Genomic DNA, 13,795 nt, shown 5'->3' with positions numbered 1-13,795 from the left:
CGTAAAATATATTTAAGAGTTTACGACCACTGTGCTGGGTGAGACGTTGTTGAAACAAAAAAAAAGTTATGCATTCCATCACGTACATAAGCAGTGTCGTAATTCGCCAAGTGCAAATCAGCAAATTCGTAAAATTTTTGTTTAGTTTGAACAATCCGGATAATCGAAAATCCGGATAATGGAGGTCCGGATAATGGAGGTTCTACTGTGGTTGTAACATTTAGAACATATTTTTGCAACACAAATTGCAATGTATTCAAAAGGCGGATTTATTTATTATTTTTAAAATTTATATTTAAAGAAACTTTTTTACTCTATTTCAAAAATAGTAAGAACTTTTATTGATCAAGTTTCCTTATTTATGACCATGCAAATTTAAAAAAAATTTTAATACATTTATACTGGAACTGCTTATTTATTCACAGGATATACAGGATGTTCAAAAACATGTATACACATTTTTGTTGTTAATAACTTCTATGTTTATTTAATTTATTTATATTTAATTATTATTAATTCAGTGATTTTTTTTTTACTTTTATAAATTTCATTTTATATTTTCAACATACGTGATATTTTATTAAAACAAAATACTAAATGTGTATCTGTATCATTTTGATATTAATTTAAAAATTCTTAATTTGAATTGTTTTACATTTACTTATTTTCTATGTTTTATCAGTTCATAAGAAATTACTCAGCTTACTTTTTAATAATCACACATATGATTATTAATGATGATATATTTTCTTATTGTCTCAAAATTTGATTGTATTGGTAAAAATTGAGAAAACAAAAATAAAAATATCAAATCTGGAAATTTCTCCCTGCCATAATGATGATAGCATAGCATTTTAAAAATTAATTATTTTTAATTTTAAATTCCATATTTTTAAAAATATTTATTAACAAGCAAATCAATTTTATTTAGAATGCTAGGCCAATCAGAAAATGAAGTGTTCATCTGAAACAGTAATTTAGAGCACAGATATAACATAATAATTCATAAAAGTTTGAATATTTACCATGCAACTTTTTTCTGAAATTCATAAAATTTTTATTGTTTGAACAGCTTGCTTATCTTTTTAAATCATATTAATTGTAGTGAAGATAGTTTGGAAAAATTAATTATTTTTTCATATATAATAAAAATATAAATTAGTGTTATAATTTAATTATTTAAGATGTTAATTGAATTTATTTCAATAATCTTTTAGAAAATATTGAGGTAAATACTATATTTTATAAAATTCATTATGGGAAGGAGAATTTTGGAATTGGATATTTTTTTATAAGTCATCTTCACTATAAAATGCTTAATGGAATTATCAAAAAGTTTATATCAAATATTAATTACAAACTTTATAATTTGCATTATGTTTATGATGAATAATATATTCAGTGAAATTTTACTGATTTATCTTCAATTTTCTGAAACTTCATAAAAGCTAACATTATTTTATAACATCATTTAATTCAAGATGATTTTAATATGAAGTTTTATAATTTCCTTAAAATTTGTCAAAGTAACAATACTTTCCTATAAGGCATCCTTAATTATTATATCCAAAATCAAAAATTGGAAATACAAATTACATTTTAGCAGATTGTTATTACAGTAGAGTCTCGAAAACTCGGCCTAATGTGGACCGAAGGGTGGCCGAGTTTGTGAAAATGCCGGGTTATCAGAAATGGGGTTAAAAAAATAAGTATGAGTGTTTCCTCAGAAAATACTGTACTGTACTTGTATGTATTGTTTACTTGAGAATACAACAGAGAATAAACTGCCCAAATACCCTTAAACAAAGGAAAAGTACGTCCTTTATGAAGGCATAGAGCCTTTACTACATGATAATGAAAATTAATGAATACACTGTGTACAGTAATTTACCTGATAAGACAGACCTCAGAAAAATACTTTGAGGCATAAAGCTGTCTATAATGAAAATTAATTAACTAAGGATTTTTTTGCCCTGTCAGGGTGTGGCCGAGTTATCCGGACTGCCGGGTTATCGAGTGCCGAGTTTTTGAGACTCTACTGTACTATGATTTGTTGTATATCTGGTTTTTTTCCAAAAATCATTGACATTTATTGTAATTAGTGAATAATCTGCAATGTAAACGATCTTATATTGTAGCATATCATCATTTATCAACTTTCTTGATGATATTGAATATAACAATACTCTTTATCTGCTAATGATTTTTGAATTATTCAAATTATTTAAATCAGCTCCAAATTTATAAGCTTAGCTCATTTAATAAGCTCATCTGAATAAGCTACTATGATTATAATATGTAAATCTTAACATTTTTAAAGAAACAACTAAATTCATTAACTAAGAAGTGGATATAACTTACATAAATTTTTCTTATAATCATGGATTAGTGATTCAACATGCCCTTTCCTGTAATCCATATTAATCAGAGAGTAATACAATCAACTTTTTCACCTTTATTCAGCAATGCGTTTTGGATTGATAGAAATTCAATCCCTTTTCAGGCTGCAAAAATTTTTAAAAAGGATATAAATATCTGTTAAAAAATTTAAAACTCTTAATCTTTACAAAAACAAAAAAACAAATCTTATAATGTATTAGTTCAATGGTTACTTTGCTATTTTATCTTGATCTCTGATTAATACAGATTATAGAAAAGGGCATGTTGAATCACTAGTTTACAATTAAAAGAAAAATTTACATAAATCTTAATATGTTAATAGTTCATTTGTGATCATTTANTTCTCGGAAATACGTAAATAGTCAACAAGATATTTCATAGTCATAACAGATAAACATTTTATTACTCGTAAAAGCGGGAGTCAACTACAGTATACTTATTTATTTAAATTATCTGTCAGTGGGGGATGCACAGGCGCAAGAGGCACGCGTATGAGGCCTCAAAATTCAGTTCTCAAAATAAAAGAAAACTATTTTATTTAATTATATATTTACAGTGATATTTAATACACCAAATTTACTTCATCTATATATGTATTTTTATAGTCATCATTCTCTTCTGGCAATCAATCTGTTAATGTATCAAAGAAAAGCAATACTTTCCAAAATCAGACAATTCAAACAACTACACGTTTAACGAACGGAGAAGAAAATGCCGTACCATCTCTATTGTATATTTCTCAACAAGATGCGGAAGTGAATGCGCCTATTCAGCCTTCGTATCTGTTACAGGGTGAAGAATTACTAAAGGCGTTGGACCAAACGATGAAAGACGTAACTGCCATTGTTTAAATTATGGTGCTTCGACAATAAACAAAAGAAAACTTGGTGTCGTGCTTCCACATTACATCTCTCGAAACAAACAGAAGCATCACGCACCACACTTTACAAAACTGCCAAATTTGTAAATGCCACAGAAATATTTGAGGACTTATCAGTGAATAATTATATATTTCTTTGTGGCCAAAGGGGGTTAAACAAAAAAATTTTGAAAGTCAGCATTTTTTTATGATGCTTTTTGATAGAGAGAAACTATATATTTCTGTAGACAAAAGTACAATAAGCAGTTGTAAAAATATCCATTGGAATGTTGAATGCATAAAAGAAAATAATAACAAAAAAATCAGTTAAATGTATTTACCTAAAAACTGTAATTATTAGAGACATGTACTTTTATTTTCTTCTAAAAATTGTAATATAATTAGCTAAGTATTAATTTTATTGTTTTTATAGTCAATCGAGGAGAAAATATTAAAAAGTACATTCTATCTGCTTCATAGTTTGACAAAAAAAGATCTGCTTTCATTGTTGTAAAATATTGATATTTAAAATTGTATGATGTGTAAATATCTAAGATTTCTCTCCTAACCAAATTGGAAATCACAGATCTGGGAAAGAATGGAATTTTTTTTGGCAAGAAATCATTCGTGAAAAACTTTACCAAAATATATTTTTTAAAAAAAGGATTGCTTAAAATTTTATTCTAAAAGAAATGAAGGAAACTATCACTAAACAATTTACAAAATAAATTCCAACCTAAGTGTCATAAAAAAGTGCCTGATCACAAAATAGTATTGCATTGTGATAAGTGTGGCAATATGCAGTATTATCTACATAATAGCAGAGTGGTGGTAAAGCAATAGGAAAAAAGTGCATCCTTTTCACTCAGGACTTGCTAGCTGCCTGATATCTTTTATGTAGTAAAATATATGACTGATATTCATGTTGTGATTGGAATTCAACATCAATCCATCCGCTGTGGTACCATTCAAATAAGAGAATGTTCATATGTCATTGCTTGTCTTCTTAATTTTTAAGATAATTTAACACTTTTTTTATTCTTATCAATTTTTTTACATAAAAAATTCATTAAAGTAATTTTTTGAAAATAACTAATTAAAACAACGACATATGGCCCATAGAACCATCATGTGCCTTTTTTATTGAAATGTTTTCATTTATACAGTCTGGCAAATTTAGAGAAATGTCTCTTAGCCTGGATTTATTGTTATCATATTGCATTTTTTTTCCTTTTTTTGTTATTTTAATGTGCGACATCTAATTTATCAATGGAAAATTGCAATGCTTTGCATGCTTATTATTAAAGCCAAGTTAGTTTTTGCTCAATGTAATATTTTATTATCATATATTAGCAAATTTTATTTAATAGTATATGATGTTAATGAGTCATTTTATGAAGCTTTGTAGTTTACTTCATTTACAAGATATGTGATATTCATTGATTTTTGCATAATTATTATATATTTTTTCTTTTATTATAAATATAACCCATAATGGGTTTGCTGTATAATAAGAGTCTGAAATATTGCAGACATTTTCTCTGTTAAATATACATTGTTATCTGGTCTTTGATTGAAAGTCAATCTCGAAATGACTTGTGTACTATATCGCATGTTTAAAATGATTACTGGATAACTATTGTGTATAAACGAGCTTTACGTAAAGAAAGAAAAACTTCAATTTTCATTATATGTCAATGTTTTGGATCATAAAATGTATTTAAAAGATAATACAAAACACTTGTTAATAATCATTTTGCAGTATAATTTGTTTAAAATTGTAATAAATGTAAAATTGTACGGAAAGAATCAATATTTTGTATCAATAACTTAGCCAGGAGAGATGTTATAAGATTGATTTTAATTCCATTGCCTTGAAATTGTTTTTATCATGTAAATATCAATTAAACTTATATATAAGTATATATGAATATATTCATACATTATGTATATTATTATTTTTTTTTTAAACTCAAAATTTGTAAAGATTTGATATAATTCGAAGCAATTATGGCTTTGTTCTATATGATCACAATACATAACCAAAGCTAAAATGTGGAAATGTGCCATTTCACTATTGTTAATTATGAAATACGTATTTTCTGTTTAAACACTAGTTAAAAATACAAATAGTTTATTACATTGTATTTTCAATGAGTTAATATTCTATATTATGATAGTTTTATTATGTAGATACAGGATCGAATATCTGTCTGTCAGAGCTATTATACAATAGTTTGTTGAACAAACATATATCTAAGCAGAAATTGCTGAAAAAATGTGGATAATATGGAGCATATCCAAATGTAAAATAACATTTATAGGGTTGTGCAAAGTGTGAAAGATGATGAAAGTACAAGAATTAGTGAAATTTATATTGTTGGCACTTCTAAATGCAAAGTATGCCATCTTTTTCCCTTCATGAACTTGATAATTTATGTATTATAAACATATTTTTTTTCTTTCATTTTTTTTAGTCATTAACATTAAATCATTCAAACATGGAAACTAACAGAAAATTAATTTTTTTTAATATTTTATGGAAGAAATTGAGAGAGTATCATGAAGAGAAAGTGTATTAACTATATCATAAGTGGTATATTGTATATGTAAATATTTATTTTCAATCAGAGTCCCAATATTTTACTAATTTGTTGATTGCATCACACGTTGATCTATCAGGAATGTATCATAAATTATGGGAGGAAAAACCCCAAAAAAAAATTGTGTTGGAAAGGTCATTAATTTGGTTACAGTCATGATACTCAGTTATTAAAATTCATCCTAGGATCACTTTTTTGGCTGTTCTTGTTACTAGATGGTTGGCATCATGTGTAGCAGATTATTTTAGTAAGAAATAAAATATCTATCCAATGATAATTTTTTGAATTTTTTTTTAGTTTAATTTTAATGTTTTAAAAATTTATATTTAGAAATTAAAAGCCAAAAGTGAACTTAAAAAAAGAAAATGTTAAATAACTACAAAAATATTTTGTTTCATCCAAATATATAACATTAATTAATTTAAATTTTTAAAAATAATACAGAAAATAGCAAAATAAAATATTAAAATTATGGATAATATGCAAGAGAGATTTTATTTATAAATTAGACAAAGATTTTGGCTAATTTTTCAGTTTGAAATGGAAAATTAAGCAATGTTTATATTGCAATATGCTGAACTTGAAATTAAAATCTTGAGTTCATAGTTTTATGAACCTCTAACATGGTTCAAGATACTAGAGATACCATAATCATTTGATTTAGTGAACATTAGCTTCATTGAATTAAAGATTATTTTTGATGATTGAATTCAATACTTACCATCAATTGGGACTCAATTAATTGTACTGTACAGTACATAACCATTGAATAAACTTACAATTAATATTAGATGCTTTATCTTTATACATAATCATTTGTTATTAATTAAAACTTTTGCAAGATGTTTGGAATTTGTTACAGAACTAATTTCACAACCTTTTTTATATAAAAGAATTCACAGTTATCAAGAACATTCACAAATCTAAATATAACTATGTATATTGAATGTTGCCTGTCAAAAATTTCATTAGAGAAAAAATGAAAAAAGAACATACAAAACATTTAATAAAAATTTATTGAAGTCTAAAGTACAAATTAAAAACTTGGAGCAATTATTTATTGTGTGACATTGCCACAATGCCTGGCTGCAATTTTTTGTCATATTTTTATTTAATTTAAAATATATGCTCTCCACCTCATTTTAGTAGTGGCTTGGCCTGTATGTCAAACTTTTCTTGTTAGATGATCGGCACGACTCCATTGCTATAAACTCCTTTTAAAAAAAAATTTTCGAGTTGAAACAGTGTGGCTTCCGGTTTGCATCAGAAGTTCCTAGTTAATAGGGGCCTCCTGCCCATATCTGGTTTCGTCTTCACCTATCTAACTCCGTTTTCGAGATTAATTAAGGAAAGACGACTGGAAATTTCAAATTGAACCCAACAAATCCAAAATATAAATATACAGTGTTTCTGTACGAAATAAAGAATATTCTTTTAACAAAATTTTATTAATTATAGTATTTTGCATTGGTTCCGATGAAACTTCTCATCGTCATCTTTGGAATACATGGCTCCAGTTCGAAAACTTCTCATAATTACGATGTTTCGTGAGAACAGATAAGTACAAGTGATTGCTTGGATGTATTTCTTGCGTAGGTTGTCCATAGCCGTGGCACCGGGGGGGAGCAGTCAAGTGGCTAAGCCCATTATATAGGCTACTGTTATACAGTAGCCTGTATAACAGGCATGAGCAAATGCGGCTCTTGCTGAAAGTGTTAATTTCTGCTTTNGTTTACTAGGAAACAGTCATATCGTTTTTATACTTTTCCTGTTTGGACTGCAATTTGAAAAAATTGTAGCCCTACAAATTCCCACTGTCGTCCGTCTGTCTTAATCGCGGTACAGAATAATAAGGTACAGAACTGCGGCTCCCATGCATTTTGCAAAACTACATTTCGGCTCCTACTGAACTCTTTCTTGCCCACCCCTGCTATATAATATATGCTTCCGCTTTCGTTACGTAAACTTGGACTATTGTTACGTTTTTTACATTTGGAATGTAGGTAATAGACCTACTGATGGCTAGAAAAGAGAAAATTACCAGTCAAAATGTTTTCGGCCTGCTCCTCTAGCTCCTCAATGATCGTTGGCCGGATGGCCGAGCGAAAATTTACTCCTAAAATCTGAAAAAAAAAATGGCAGCCTACCGCTCTGGGGGACCCAGGATCGAATCCGGACTGGTCGAAAAATCTCCAGGATTTTTTCGGGGGGTGGTTCGACCGGATATGTCGTCTCCCGTCCCTCACCACCCGACCGCCCCATTGTGGGCTTGCTAAATGAGGCCCTCTTACTGCCCACAGGGCGGAAAGAGTTATTAAAAAACAAACTAAATATTCGTCATATGCACTGAGGCATTTGTCCCAACGCTATGGAAGTGAAATCTTGTGTAAAGGTTCTTCACCAGGTACTGGTACAATATACTGTATATAAAAAAAAGAATCACAATAAACCTTTAATTGACCAGTAAAATATTTATTTGAAAAAACAAACGTTTTCGACCGTATTCTTCGGCCTTCTTCAGGTTACACGTTTCGAGATTCTAAAAGCCGTTGTGCTTAAAGATTTAAAAGTTTTGGAATAAACTCAACTTGTTTGGAAGTGAAATCCGTATTATATGATAAGTGGTCCAAAACCTCCCAGCCGTGCTGGAGCAGAATCTGTGAAGCGTAAAAGGTCTTGGTGGGAAAGGTTTTTCTGCTGGAAAAATAACCTTCCTTCTGCCAAGCCTTCTTGCACAGATTTCGACTTTCACTCGGAATTAACCTTTCACCAGGCTACGACTTAATCAACTGGACTTGACTTTTCATCCCAATTTACGAACGGATACTTCGAAAACATTTGAGATTCGTTCTTCCATTTCGGTTAAAGTGCATTGAACAACGACAGTGACATCACGTCTACCGTGGCCAAAGTGACAATGAAACATTAAGTAGTGTTCTTGTGTTTAATTAACAAAAGACTGTGCGTGTTACGCTATTGTTTAAACGACTATAACTGGCCAAAGCAACGTATAATATTTCGACCGGTGTTCTACTAGTAAAACATTTCACCACAGAATAATGCACTACAGTACGAGAGGATACCATTTCCAAGTTGAACCGAAAACACACATTGCAGTCGATATATGTCCAAAGCAAAATTATAATTATTTCAACAGTTAAAACTGTGCATGGAATTTTCACGATTTTATATAAATCTTTATCTACTGTATAAAGCTGAAAAACTGGTTCTGTCACGGTATGCCAAAAATGGCCACTAGGGAGCGTCCCGGGCTACTAGAATAGAAGGATTAAACATCAAATGGACAACGAATGGTATAATTTTCTCAGCCATACAGACTATCAATGGCTCATCATCGGCCGTCACATCCCCGCCATGGACTATACGGACCGATACACTACTATCCTGATTCATCGTGCCAGAACTAATTCCCTCATCACTAATTCCTTCCTCCATAAACGTAACCTGGAAAATGCTGATCCTACACTTTCTGCCCGACAGAGCAAGATACAACTATACATCGGTTGGATAACTGCTATCAATTTGAACCCGTCCGGAAAAAAATTCTAAACAATAACAGTATCATTCATCACAAAATCTTTAAGATAAGCGATTGTCTTAAATTTACGCCCATCGAGATTTGTATACAAAGTATGATCACCTTTTTCACCGTTTACAAGCAGACCTATAAATACTGAGGAAAATATTACTACCGCCATCTCTCACCACCACGGGGCGCAATAGTCTGTGTAACTGAAGCCCAACGACAATGATAAGACAAGACAATGATTAGAAGTGCGAAATAATCTAATAATCTTAATCTTTGTTGTTTTTTGCCCGGGCAACGTCGGGCTCATCTGCTGGTATTTAATAAAACTTATTAAATTTCATAATAACTGTTTAAAGATTCTATATTGACGTTGCGCATTTTTAGATTAATTTATAATTAATAATGTTTCTGGCAGTTATGACGGATGACGAAAAAAGAAAAAAATGTACACGATTCTATTAAATTTTATACATTTATACATATTTAATGTTAATTCTTGTCAATATTTAAACTGAATTTTGTTTGTTACAATACATTTTATTATATAAATCTATTATACTCAGAGCAGTAGCACGGGACAAATGCAAAGACGTTGTTGCTAAAGCCTTGCATAAATGATTGACAGGCGTGAGTGCTCCTTACGCCTCACGAACATTTATATGCCGTGGACTAAAAATCTAACGTATTGCTTAGGACACCAAAAACATTTCCACGGCTCTGATTATGCCATATCTATATATACACGTATATCGTCATTGAAACATTTTTCAAACAATTCTCTATCAACAACTAAATGTTTACTAGGAAACAGTCATATCGTTTTTATACTTTTCCTGTTTGGACTGCAATTTGAAAAAATTGTAGCCCTACAAATTCCCACTGTCGTCCGTCTGTCTTAATCGCGAGAACAGAGTTAGATAGATGAATGCCGAAACCAGATATGGAAAGATTAGGGTTGGAGGTCTCAATTAACTAAATACAAACTTCTGGTTCAAATCGAAAGTCACGTTATTTCGATTCAAAAATGTTCCCCTGAAAGGAGTTAGATAATGACCTGCACGACTCTATTGCTTTCAGAAAAGAATGATGTACAGGGGCAAGACATTACTAATTTGAGGCGAGAGCATATATTTTATTTACATATAAAATTCTTATATGCACTAAGAAAGTATTGGAATGCATTATAGATTTGGCAAGACCATGAGCATGTAAACGGTGATAAATGCACACACACACACAACTCTTTTATTCACGTAATGCCAAAGTATTACATGTCTGGCACCGCTTTGCATAGCCAGTTAACATATAAAAACATTGAATAATTGAAATTACAATTACACATATTATTTTTGCGGTGACAAATGCAGTGTGACATATTTGGACCATACTACTCATTAACATGAACTAACCTTTTGTTCGTTATGTTGTAAGTGAAAATCTTAGACACCGAAGCCGTGAAACCGTTGGAAAATTATCAATCCGAAATGCATTGTTAAATAGGCGAAATAAAGTGAACTCTTATAAACTCGGTCTCCGGATAATCAAGAAAGACGTGATAAATACCACTAGTCTTACTATTGGAAGAAAAACCTTACTTATAACGTTTTATATTTTTAATTATTATTGAAGGGCAAAAAGCTTAATTTTGAGTATAGTGATGAGTTTAAAAAAAATTGTAAATGTTAATAACGAATAACATTTTTATTAAGTCCGACATCTCTCGAGATATGACACATGACACCCCTCTATCTCCCCACACTTTTAATATTAAGGAGCTATGATGCTGTTAAATTAACAAGGAGCATCAATACACCTTATATACAAATTATCATGTCAAATTTCGTTTCTTATAGACGTCAACACATGCATACATGGAATAAGTTTTTAATTTTTTTTTACTTTTGTGGAGATTTACAAAAAAACTCTGAGGGTCCCAATACTTTTCCTTGTTATGTATATATAACTGCCGGAAAAGTAAAATTCAGAATGTTTAGAAATGCATTTAACTTGTCGTTACAGAATATTTTGTCTTGTTTAGAAACGTTTAAATAAAGGGTTAAAGAAAGAAAGGTCTTGTTATTTACTTTCAGAATTTAAAAAAGAAGTATTTAGGGTCATTTCGACCTGCACCATCTCAGTTAAGGGTTAAAACTTTCTTTTGCACACTTTTACACAACGAGTTAGAATATTCTAATCGCCTTTACACAACACAATGGCAAATTTCACGTCTCCTTGATTAAAAGGAAAATGGCCGACGTGTATTCGCTTTTCTTTCAACACGGCGTCGTTAGAGCCACTCTATGTAGTATATTCTAACTCGTTGGTGACCCTAAATTACGTGTCAGTTTAAGTTATACAGTAGAGCGTCGTTTATCCGAATCAATTGGGGACTGGGGTTGTTCGGATAACTTATTTTTCGGATAACAAATTATGTACGAAAAAATATATTAATTTTTCCCGTGTTGAAATTTTTCTCCGTTGCATGTCGCTTCGAGGTGAATTTTCGTCGATGTTAAGCCTAACGAAGACTATTGTATCGTTAAAAATTATTTTTTTATTTTGTACAAACAAAATAAATTTATTGAAAAATATAAAAACAATAAAAAATTATACTTCAGAAGTTAATTTAGTATCAAAAACGTAAAATATTTGAGTAGCTCAAGACTTAGCCAAAGATTGCAGCACCACAGCACTGGAGAAAATTTAAATTTGTCGACTGGAATTCCTTCGGATAACCGACGTTTCGGATAACCGACCTTCGGATAAACGACGCTCTACTGTATTAGCTATTTAAATCGTTTCGTAATTGCCTGAAGTTATCGCGTAAATTCTGTGGTAAATTTTTGAACTTATTTGAAATAATTTACAATATAATTTATAGATATTTTCCAGTTGAATGTTTTTGAGGAAGATACAAAATTCAGATTAGCAACTTTAAATTACAGTAGACCATTTTACGATTTAATTTATTTTTGGAAAATCGTCGTAAAGTGAATTCGTTGTCTTATTTGTTGTAAGATCAGTGTTACAAATTGAGATTATATTCTCGGAAATACGTAAATAGTCAACAAGATATTTCATAGTCATAACAGATAAACATTTTATTACTCGTAAAAGCGGGAGTCAACTACAGTATACTTATTTATTTAAATTATCTGTCAGTGGGGGATGCACAGGCGCAAGAGGCACGCGTATGAGGCCTCAAAATTCAGTTCTCAAAATAAAAGAAAACTATTTTATTTAATTATTTTTTTTCATAATAAAGATAATTAATAAATTTAACAGTATTCCCTAAATTAGATTGACAAATGAATAACGCAATGTCTATAGTTATGCTTTACGGGTGGCAACCCTAGCAGTCATATTTCGAATCATATACATGACTCTTTCTCAGAAAATGGTGTACAGATCACAAACTATCAATACTAAATTAATAAACGCACACGCATTCACGCATTTACGAACGCGTCCAAGAACCAGTACAAACATGTTTGATGGAATAAAACTTTTAACAGATTAATTAGACTCCGTCTATATATACGTGGGTACCAGTACTACAAATAAAAAAACGGATTTTTCGTCCTAACATGAAATAGGTATAATTTTTTAGAACATGATAACATGAAGTAGACTATATAAACAGAAAATACAAGACACAATAGTTACCAATATTAATTAGGTTATAAATTTGACTTATTTCATAAGGTGACGTCAGATTTATACACAGATTTTTATTTTTAACAAAAATTGATAATAATAACAATTTACAGAAGCAAAAAATCAGATTTCTTTATTCACTTTATTCACTTTAGCGTATTCCCAGAAAACCCAAAAGATGAAATCGAATACTTTACTTGGAATGGAATTAATTATAACAAATGTTCAAAACGTCCTCCATTATTTACCAAACAATAGTGAAATCTATTATAATAATTTACAAATAAATTTTTATTATTCATAAATTACTAGATTTTTGAAATACGAATCAGTAGCAAATTTTAAAATAAACTATTTTTTATATCTGTTAGGCTCAAAGAACGAAAACGCTCATTGAGCGAAAAAAACGACCGCGTTGTAGTCTCTTTAAATCATCCACAACGCGAAATTTGCGTCTTGGCACTTGTAAAAACAGCCATAACTCGTTGTGACTAACACAAAACGAAATTCGCGGCGTGGCTTTCATAATATTTGACCACTACGCGTTGCGGTGATTAAGAAAAGCCATAATGCGTTCTGAACGTTAGCTGATGCAATCACAATAGAGGATGATACGACGCACAATGATTTGTAACTTTAAAAATGTGGGTTCTAGCTTCGAAACATTCTTTATCTACAATTTTTAATGCTGAACAACATTAGTTCTATAAGTTTTCCTAGAAATTT

The 13,795-nt window shown here is 30.2% G+C and overlaps 1 protein-coding gene across 1 annotated transcript in view; it reads left to right on the top strand.

The window, feature by feature from the left end:
• LOC111640580 (hypoxia-inducible factor 1-alpha-like) overlaps window positions 1–6,139 on the top strand; it is an 85,502-nt gene extending 79,363 nt beyond the window's left edge. Inside the window, exon 16 of the mRNA XM_023386604.1 lies at window positions 3,006–6,139. Within this exon, the coding sequence (XP_023242372.1) occupies window positions 3,006–3,251 (246 nt within the window). The 3' untranslated portion in view covers window positions 3,252–6,139. The remainder of the gene's footprint in view (window positions 1–3,005) is intronic.
• The last annotated feature ends 7,656 nt before the right edge of the window (window positions 6,140–13,795 follow it).

The sequence above is a fragment of the Centruroides sculpturatus genome, unplaced genomic scaffold (assembly GCF_000671375.1).
Source record: "Centruroides sculpturatus isolate CEXI.00-Female unplaced genomic scaffold, Cexi_2.0 scaffold1463, whole genome shotgun sequence".
In the NCBI taxonomy this organism is placed as follows: domain Eukaryota; kingdom Metazoa; phylum Arthropoda; class Arachnida; order Scorpiones; family Buthidae; genus Centruroides; species Centruroides sculpturatus.
Note: the sequence above shows the minus strand (reverse complement) of the source record. Positions and strands in the feature narration are given on the sequence as shown.